The 10,829-nt window shown below is 30.4% G+C and overlaps 1 protein-coding gene across 1 annotated transcript in view; it reads right to left on the reverse strand.

The window, feature by feature from the left end:
- Positions 1-10,454, reverse strand: part of LOC148604825 (glutamate receptor 2-like) — a 35,890-nt gene extending 25,436 nt beyond the window's left edge. Inside the window, exons 1-2 of the mRNA XM_088550047.1 lie at positions 9,920-10,454; positions 9,349-9,504 (exon numbers count right to left, since the gene is read on the reverse strand). Coding sequence (XP_088406173.1) covers positions 9,349-9,504; positions 9,920-10,016 — 253 coding nt within the window. The 5' untranslated portion in view covers positions 10,017-10,454. The remainder of the gene's footprint in view (positions 1-9,348; positions 9,505-9,919) is intronic.
- Between the last annotated feature and the right edge of the window lie 375 nt (positions 10,455-10,829).

The following is a 10,829-nucleotide window of genomic DNA, read 5'->3' on the forward strand; positions in this document are numbered from 1 at the left end:
AAAAAATGAAAAGAACGAAATGTTACAAGGGATGATGTTCAAATTAAAAAAGAAATACTAGAAGAACAGGCACTTAACATAGATAACAATTCCTCAAACAAACTACGTTGACTAGGTGTTGATCGATGGTTGCTTATGGTTTAAGCTATGAGATAAAACTCTAGCGTTTCTGCTTTTTAAGCCTTTGATCATTGAATGTATGAAATATCTACTAGAACTCATCGTATTTTAACGCATGCGATAATGTTTTAATTACAATCAGGACTGTCTTGAGATTTGTCTAGCACATACAAAGCTATTAAATATATAACCTTCAAATGTATATAAAAATACCCTTTGACTGATTTCCAACACGTAAATCCCCCCCCCAAATGGTTTGCTCTCATTTTCCTATCCAATACAATTCCACTTTTAAACTGCATATTTCGTATTCACGTTAGGCCATACAATGAGACATTAAAGATATTTGATGTCTAACTTTCACGGTGACAGTGATTCAAATAAGTAATAAAGAATAAATTGTGTGAACTGTTCAGTGTGGAGCAATAAACTGAACAATCAAATAACGTATATGATGATGTGATTCAATTAGTAACTTTAGTCACATTGCAGTTTCATTGTAATAGTGGTTCTTAAGTTGCGCATTAATGAACACACGGTATATTTTACAAACAGGAAACAGTTGATAATTAAAGTTTGATTCTGTTATTACATGTGGTTATTTGCATAGGACTAATCAAACTAAATAAATATCATGTCATCTTTTGCGCCTATACAAAGTCACAATCCTCTAGCCTTTGTTGTTTTTATTTGTTTAAGGTGAAGTGTGAAGCAAAGAAACCATTACCGACTTATACGGTTCAGGAACAAGAAGAATGAAAAACTCTCTTTGTAGAAACTTCTAACGGAGAAGATTGAAAAAAAAATACAGCACAAACCTTTGGTATCAAGGTACGATTTGGATTATCAAGTTCTACTTAAGAATAGGTCTTTCTTTAATTTCGGTATCCTGTGTGATTGAAAAGTATTTTTAATTGACAGATTTTGTGATTAAGCATTTTTTACTTTGCAGAGCTAGAGTTACATTATAATTGTACATTGAACTAAGAGATAGAATAAATAATATTAGGATAATTAATTGGATTATCCTATCAAGGGATAATTCTTATCAAGGGAACCAATGTTATAGCGGTAATCAAAAGAATGTAATCCAGGGACAAAGACCAGACATGGAAAACAGACATACACAACAAAGAACATAAAGTAACTAAAATCATACATACAAAGTAACAAAAGTAAATTAGCAACTCCACTAAAAACTGGGAGCATGGACCAGGTGCACCGGTAGGGTAAGCGTCCTCTTGTTTTCTAGGAACACCCGCCGAGTTGCTCATAAAAAGTCAAGATCGGGGCAGACAAACGAGGAAAGGAAAACTATGACCCGTTGAATAAACAGTTTTCATGGTGCTGATGGATACACCATTACGATCCACGAGTTCATGATGACGAACATAAAACTTCTGTAGTGATGACTTCAATATTGTAGCAACATAACCCTGTTCCCGAAGCCTATTTGTTAGAGTTCTAGGAGTGAATAACCAAAATATGATCACGAGTGCCGAAGAACGCCTAGATTTAAATCTTACTGCTTGGCATGAGTGATCATTTTTGGTTATTCACTATAACCAATTGATTATCCTATTTATCATATAGATTTCATCGATTATTCGTTGCTATTTTCAACATAAATTTCAAATATTGTAAAGGCAGATTGATTTTGGAGTTGTGACGTTTTGACGGGAGAAAGTCCGAGGGAAATTACCGAATTTATTTCACAGTGTGAATTATCGAAATTTATTTCACTGGGAACATTCGATAAAACATTGCTATCAATATAGTAACGAATTATCGTTTTCTGATTCTCTTTCTTAATTTCGTCGTCATGTTTCGTTACCTAATTTACCTGTACCCTTACCAAAATACACAATTCAAATAACAATATAATTATATCGCGATAACGATATAGGTAATCGAATAATCATATAATAATAATAAGAAATTAATAAGTAATAATAAAAAAATTAAAATAAAATAAAATGTCAAATGTTGATAAAAAGTGAATGCTGTATGCAAAAATCAATATAAGTGAGAAAAGTAAATTACTAATTTCGCATGCTTAAGAAAATATATGTTTAAACATTGGACAGAATGGTTATTTAGAGTGACAGTACTGTTAAGCTTATAACCGCAGCAGGTTACAATAATGCATTTAACCAGTAATTCTAGTACATTAGTTTGCTTTATGATATGTACGGTACCAATTACGCCCTTACTTTTACAGACAATAGAAAGTGTTTTTTGTTACCGTATTGAATATTGAATACAAAATAGATAAATTATTGTAACTGTAGTGAATTAGTGAATTCTTAATCAATGAAAACCGACATTGAGTTACATTCAGTTTGGCCTTGACAAGGATATTTACGGACATTTTGCGGGACAAGAAGAATCTTCAAAGAGAATATTAATTCTTATTAAACACTGCAGGAAGAAAATAAATCGTACGGTAAATTGTCCATGCATCAATAACAGATGTTTTGCTCTTTGGGTAGTATAATTTGACAATCACGACCAGTATAGCCGTGAAGTAAATATTTTTCCTATACATTCATTTAAATAAATACAAGTCTTTCTATTTGTATTGAAAATGAATGAAGATAAAATAAGTCCAAGGCATGAAGATTTAAAATAAAGTCTGTATGTAGAATAAGTTATCTTGAAATTTGAAATAGAAACGTCAAATAAGCATAGGAAAAACAAAAACATATACAAGGAAAAAATACTAACTAATATTGATGAACATTTAAGTAGCTGTCTTTGTAAGAATCATGCAAAATTTGAAAAAATGTTATACATCCAAAAGAGGCTACATATTATCATTTTTGTGAATTCAGTTATTTTATGGGTTTATATAATGAAATGTGTAATTATTTCTTCCAGTCTGTCTGCTCTTCGGCGATAATCATCATTAATAATACAATATATTCTTTTGTATTGAGTGTCATTTACTGCGTTATTTCCCTTAATTTTGAAATTTACAGTGCATTCAATATAATTTTTATCTACTGAGAACACTGGTGATATGTAAAACCGAATGTAAATTTCTGTTTACTATAGTAATTCAAACATTATATCAAAAAAAAAATATGTAGGCGTTTCACCCATAAATCACATTTTGCATTATCCTTAGTTGGAATTCTACTAAGAGCAATAAAAAGAAATTGGAGCATGTAAGTCTAGATTAAATTTGAACATCAGAAACATATATAGTTAAGTAATGATTTAAATCAGCAGAGCTTTAACCGTTGCTGGTAAAAAAGTGTATAAGTATATGGGTTTTGTTGTGAGTATATTAGTTCCCAATATTTCAGCCATTCTCTAATTATTCGAATTATTCATTGCAGAAACAAACCCTACGTTATTTTGATTTTAGAAATTAACTAAAAAAGTGACTTCAGATCTTGATACATTTTTAATATCATAGCTACATGTAGCAAGTACTTTTTAACAGTAATTATAGGTTTCAAGGGTCTTTACACTCCTTTAAACAGTATTAAAAGCGATTTGTATAAGTATATGCATATAACGTATGAATATTTTGCTCAGATAGAATGGAATCGTAATAATGGTTATTCTCGTTTTCGTCTTGATGATTACACTTGTAATATGTCACTGAAAGTTCTGAGCATCGCTTTTTTTGACAGCCGTAAAATTGTTGGTGATCAATCAGTACCTCAAATTCCTTATAGTATTAAAACTAAAAATGTTATTATGAAGCTTTTAGTTCTTAAACATCTTCAGAAATTCAACCCATCAATGTTTACAGTTTTTCTTGCTTTGGTTTTCAGTTGGATAAATGTATATAGTCTTGAGTATTTATAAAATTATGTAATGAATATCAAAACAACTTACATCGTAACATTTTCATACAGAATGACTTTAGATCATAGTTCTTAACATCAGACTAATAGCATATTTGAAACTTCTATTCGCTGTAACTCAATTCCACATTTATAGTCAGAACAACCTTTTGACAAATAATCTTGTGGATTGTCGTAATACAGTATAAAATAAGTGCTGAAGTAGCACTTGCAAAAACAGTGATTGAGAGGATCCCAAAACCACTATAAAGATCGAATCACTGATTGTTTTAAAGCAGCTTAGTCTAGACATAAAGCAGCTTATATGTTAGGATGGGGCTTTTATCTAAAAGTTAAGATACAATACTCCAATTTAAAGTCATAGAACATGTTCGACGCTAGATGGTTTTTACCATATTTAAGTGCCACAGACAAGTCCTCCATGTAAACTCATCGCTGGTAGTATACTTGTGGAAAGATTTGGTTACTGAAACATAAGCTTGATCTCCCACTAGTCATTTCATATCAGTATACTATGACATCAAGCCATATGCATCTCGACTTAAAACAGTCGATCTGAAGTTTGTAATAATGTGTTACTGTTCGCTGCTGAATATTTAGTACAAAGTGCATATAGTGCATACATTGTATCTGTAGGAAAACGAATAAAATATAAAAATACAAATAAATATCTTTTATATTTTCGAGTTTCATACAGTAGTACTCTGAAAGATTTGTTTATCAATATCATTTTTATGTCCCACCACATGAAGTGGCGAAGTATTATGTTTTACCTCCGGAAAGCAACTACGTTCATTTATCAATATTTTCGATACAATGAACAGATATAAACTTGGATTGAATAGCCAATCTTAGGTCGTGATGAAGCTGTCTAAATACTTTTACCGTCAACGTACGAGTTAATGAATAGTCTAGACTCAGAAATAAATTACATCGGCATAAATATAAACATAAAATATTCACTTATATGACAAATCTTTTTTTTAATATGTCGTCATGTTTATTAAAAGAAAAGACACGTTGATTATAGAGTCGTCATATTTGATAATATACAAGTAGCAAAACAATTACATGAAAAATGATAAAATTTTATCACTTACACATGCACTTTAAGGAAGTAGACCTGTTGTAGGGGACATTACTCTTGAAATCAGTGATATGATTGTATCATATTTAATTACACCAAAGCCTATCAAGCTTCCATTTGAGACAGAATGAAATCAGCCAATGTTTCTTTGATGCATACATGAAATTGATGTAAATTGCTGAATACAAACGTTCCAATGAGTTTTAGGAGTTGTGTCCCTTACCCTAGGTCTACCACTTTAATATCATATTTGAAATAATAAGTTTTATGTCTATTCACATATATTTGTAGGTAAACACAACCTAGTTGTTGAAGGTGTCTGAATATCACTGATTATAGTGTTTATGGAAGTCATCAAGTTTTATTTTGCATTCTTATATGTTGGCTTTGTTATAGTGATAAAAGTTTATAGTTTTCACTAACCACTTACATTACATGTTTAAACTTACTTTTCATATTTCAAATATTTCCCAATGGGTGTATGTCGTAGTAAATTAAATCTCTGACAACGCGGAAGAATTTAGTTACTCTTTTTTTCAGGATACAAGAAATGTCATTTAATGTGTTATATCAACCGAAACTAACACACACAAGTCATATGTTCCATAAGGGAGATTTTAATAGAAATCTTCAAAAAGATAAAATATAAGGTATCTTATATATATATACTATTCACAACGTAATGGGATTTCCGGTAACTGAGTGGTTTTTCCATCTTCTCTATGAGTATGCATTGCAAAAATGAAAGACTACCATGGAAATTTTGTCATCAACCAATCCCTATGATATCATGACTCCACGAAACTGTTCAAGATCTGACCGATTCAATCGAGTCGATCATCTTCGAGAATTATTAGAGGCATTGTTAATTGTTTGAGAAAGTTTAGGGTTTCTTCGATCTCAAATTACCAAGACATATTCAAAATACCTTTAAGCCTACTTCTATTTTTTTGTTAGATTATCTTCAAATTACTCATTTTCATATTCCTATGTTTAAGTTTGTTTTAGTTCTTCAGAACCGATAAAAAAATATAGCCCAAAGCAGTTGATGGTCGATTGACCTCTAAGTCAAAATGAAAAAAAACCAAACTATTTGGAAATTGCATTTATTTTCATTTTTGTAGTTTCAATCAAAGGAATGTATTGGTAAAAAAAAGGTTATTTACATGATTATAAATATAACAGATACTCACTAAATAATATTGCCCCAAACCTAAGCAATGTGTATTACAACAGTCTAGAGCGTATAAAGTTGTAGTAATTGGATTGTAGCCTCTGTATTATATCAAGTCTTGGCATAACCAACATATTTAACCAAGAATCAAAGCTGAGAGTGTCATATTATCAATATTTCATCTGATATGATGCACTGATGTTACACTGTTGTTATATATATATATATATATATATTTTCTAATTAATAAAACAAAAGCAATAGTAATAAAGAAAGAACAATAAAAAACAAAAAAAAAAAACAAACAAACAAAAAAAAAAAAACAAACAAAAAAACAAACAAAAAAAAACAAAAAAAAAAAAAAAAAACAACAACAACAAAAAACAAAAAAACAAAACAACAAAATATAACAAAACATATAAAAATAACAAAAAACTAAAGACCGCAATACAAAGCTACGAAATTTGTGTAATGGCCCTAATCAGAGATTTAAACGAGTCTCTGACCATTCTGACAAAGAATACTTTAAGCTTGACTCGTTGGTAGTGCATATGCACCTGGAAAAAGAGAACAGCATTACACGTGACGATTAGGTAATTTGTAATACTGATATAAGATGACTATCTACTAACATGCTTGCAGGTTAAGAATTTTAACTTGTAAAAACTTGGATCTAGATATGAGCTAAAAAGTATTAAGGAGAAAACTAACACCTGGCGATATCCTCAAAACTTTTTACCTCTGACGAAGGCCGTAAGGCCGAAAATTTGGGCTCATATTTTTTAATATCTTAATTTTTTTTATTTGTATTTTATTTGTATTTAGTTCCTTTTTACCTTTTATCGGTGGCTATTGTTCACTTATTCATTATTCTTATTTACGTTTAATTTGAACCACTTCGCGACAGATTTTATTTTTATAAAAATAATAAACGTGATACCTTCAGCCAAACCTTATACCTGTAGCAGCTGGACTATTGATGGCCTTATTTAGCAATCAAAGTAACTCGAACAATACCTATTACACCAAATGACTGAATTAATGAATTGTCTAGACGCATAGGATAAGTAATCTATGTTATTTTATCTAATATCTACTTTAAATGATGCGATATTTCCTCAATTCTTGTTCTTGATAATCAACATAATCACAGGAATTATACTGTTTTTACAGCCGTATGCATAATTTAGTATAGGATTGATAGCTTACTTTAATGGTACAATGTTATATGTAGACGAAAAGGAGGCTATGGCAATCCTAAGTACAGTTAGATTAAATAAGGTCAATACTGACGGGGCATTAATTGTATATAGTTAAACACATAACAATAAATTAAGCCAAAGGAGTACCTTATAAACAGAGATTTCATATCTGGGTCTGAAACTGTAATTATTCTTGTTTTATTCTTCACATTAGCTAGTACGATGCAAGGGTTTGTTAGGCCTTTTGTGCTGATGTAATAATATGTTTGCGGCCTTAAGTCCCATTCGGTATAAAGATCATTGGCGAGGTGAATAAAACGTTTGTTTGTTCATTTCATTCTTTTGTAACAAAATGTATCGGTGTAAAGTACACCTTAAATACAGTTCTCTTTCCACTAAGCCAGAACAGAATTTTTCGGAATAAATGATAAAAAAATGAGTGAGTTGAAATTTGATTGTTATAAATAATATTGAACTGTGGAGTCATTTGACGTTTGGAAATTGTTCACACCGTTCTTGTTTCTGGATTCATCTATGTAAGCTAGAATATTCAGATAATTAAAAACAAAGAATTCAATTAATGAAATGTCAATCAACTGCCTATGCGTTTACATCTTGTCTGAAAAATTTCAAGGGATTGTGTTTTGATAACGGAAGGGAGATTGGAGGTGTTATTGGATAGAGACGTCCGTCTTAGCTAGTACGATTCAAGGGTTTGTTATTGTATGAGAAGAAGAAGAAAAAAACGACGATAAGAAATTTAATATTTTGGCATTTTAAAGGCCACGATTTATGTTAATAATTTATAGGCAATACTGGGAAATGTAGACCAAAATATAGTTAAAAAAAATCACAATCCATTGTTGAATAAGAGTGCAAGATTTCTGAGTTATAGTCTTATTTTCGCTTTTTTCGGTAAGTAAACACATTTGCATTTATTTCGTTATTGCCGTTAAAAAAATATTGGATTGAAATAAGACATGATTTCGTCACTTTATTTTCTATCGCTAAATGTATACATTAATTAATGTGTTCGGGGCAAATAAAGATATAGTCGTAGTATGGGAAATTAGGTTGATATTTTGAAAATAAGTAATCCGCTTTTTAAAAAAAAATAAACTTGTAAATCGTAAAATTCTGTAGGTATATATTTCTCGATGTCTTTAAGATTTAATTCAAAACATGTTTCCATACTGTCTTGAAAATGTATACCTCTCTAATACATGATCTTGTAGTTGTTTATTCGATGTCTTATTTTTTTTAAATACCCGGATCAGAGGTATTTTAAATAGTGTTCGGTAAATACAAGAAACGTGTAATGGCATCTAATGCGATTATTTTTTCAACAACATAAGACTTTACACTATACCTTATCATGTATTAATTTATCCTCGAATATTTATAAAACCAATTCCCAATAAAAGTTTGACCTTATTATTAAAATGTTTTATATATTGTTATGTTTTCTTAATATTTTGGTAAATAATAATATTAATAATAATAATAATAATAATAATAATAATAAAAAAACATAAACATACATGTGTACGGATGATTAAAAGTGAAATACGCCGAAGAATGCACGTTTCATCTCTTTCTTTAATATTTATCGGACATGATTGCCTATACCTACATTAGAAAGCAATCATACAACGATATTTGTATATATTCGTGCCTTTTCACTTCAAAAGTCTGAATATTTCAAATCAATACCTTTTCACAATGTTTTCTCCTTATTCCTGCATTCCTTGTTCTATATATGCAAAAACCTTTTATGCTATATTTGGCTTCTTTTTCAACATATTTTGAGTACTTTTCGTACACGATTAATTTTATGCCCTCTCACGTATTTTGATGCCAGTGATATGAGGTTACTCCTTGAAACACATGTACATGTTATCGAAATTTGGAAAATTAATATAAGTATTTTGGTACCCAACTTACTTGCTTGTGCCAGTTCAAAACTGTTTGTCATATCAATGTTCAATTGTGGTGTTAACAGTTTGAATTTGTCGTATGGCTTTCGTTCTTCTTTCAGCTTTTGAACATTGAAATAGAACCCCGAATATGTTAGCGCATCTTTCGGGTCTCTTATTGTTCCTGAAATAAATAAATAAAAAAAAACGTTTAAGGTTTATATGTGTATTTAAAGTGAACATTAAATAAGGCAAACAGAAAATATCAACAAAAACAAAACTTGACTATCTCTCGTCAATGGTGTGTCAATTATCAATCAAAACCTGACTACCTCTCCTCAATGGTGTGTCAATTAGCAATCAAAAGCACGGTCAAGTAAATTCTAGTGACAAACGAACTTGAAAATCAAACTTAGTGTGTTGTCCCAAAAGTATTTTAGCAGGTCATACACTTGAAAAATTAATTAAAATCTGAGAAAAAAAAAAAAAAAAACAACAAAAAAAAAAAAAAAAAAAAAAAAAAAACAAAAAACTGATGTTTCGGTAAGACAATTACCAATTACCATATAAGATAAAAATCACCAGATAAAAAATCTTACCTATAGGTATCTTCCATTTGACATTTCTTTCTGGACCGTCTGCAATAATTAGACACGGCAATACCATTATCTCTATCAGTAGTAGCATTTTCCTCATATTTTAATGTCCAGTTAATTTGATCATCTCTCAACGGGATAAAAGAACGATATCATGTATGTTGCACAAAGCCTTGCGAGCACCTGTCATTAGCGAAGTATAATCCCATGTGTTTTTGAAGCATAGTTTATAGTTAGAAGGCATGTAATTTATCCTTAATGTCTTGTTTGTTGCCAGATACTTTAAAAGGAGATAATTAACAAAGACGAATGAGAACTATTCCGAGAATGTCTGCGCTTGAAAAATCTATAGTCGATTCATTAGATAATATTTTATTTCAAAATCACTGTTGTCATAACTAACTTGATAGGATCTTTCAGATGAACTCTTTCTTCCGTTAATAATGTGTAATCTGTCTTTTATCTGATTCTATTGTATGTCACTACATTCCTCCTGTGTTAGCTATTATTGATTTCAATCAATCATCCCTTAGTTGTACCTCCTAATATCTCACTATATTCACTGGAGACAACGATCTCTTTGTTTATCGGTTTTTAATCTCTAATTCCAATTTTGAGCCTTAGCAAGAGTAGAACTGTCAGCAATATAGACCGGTACAATTCAATTTCATTTATAATCATCAAACTATGGTCTTACCGATTTGATAACTTATGAGACCAATTTCATCTGGCTTTATCCATTATGCAATTCCCATTTTCTACAGGAAGAATAAATGACAACTACTACTTTATGAAATATTTTCCAAAGAAAAGTCAATGTCTTAAGTCATTACCAATGTCAACAGCTGTCACAAAGGATTGTGGGAAGATAATTACTCCAATGTTGTTAGTCCTGGGAAAATTTGACGGATCT

This window comes from Perna viridis, chromosome 10, assembly GCF_037379345.1.
Source record: "Perna viridis isolate PV_CMFRI_1.1 ecotype Kerala chromosome 10, ASM3737934v1, whole genome shotgun sequence".
Lineage (NCBI taxonomy): Eukaryota > Metazoa > Mollusca > Bivalvia > Mytilida > Mytilidae > Perna > Perna viridis.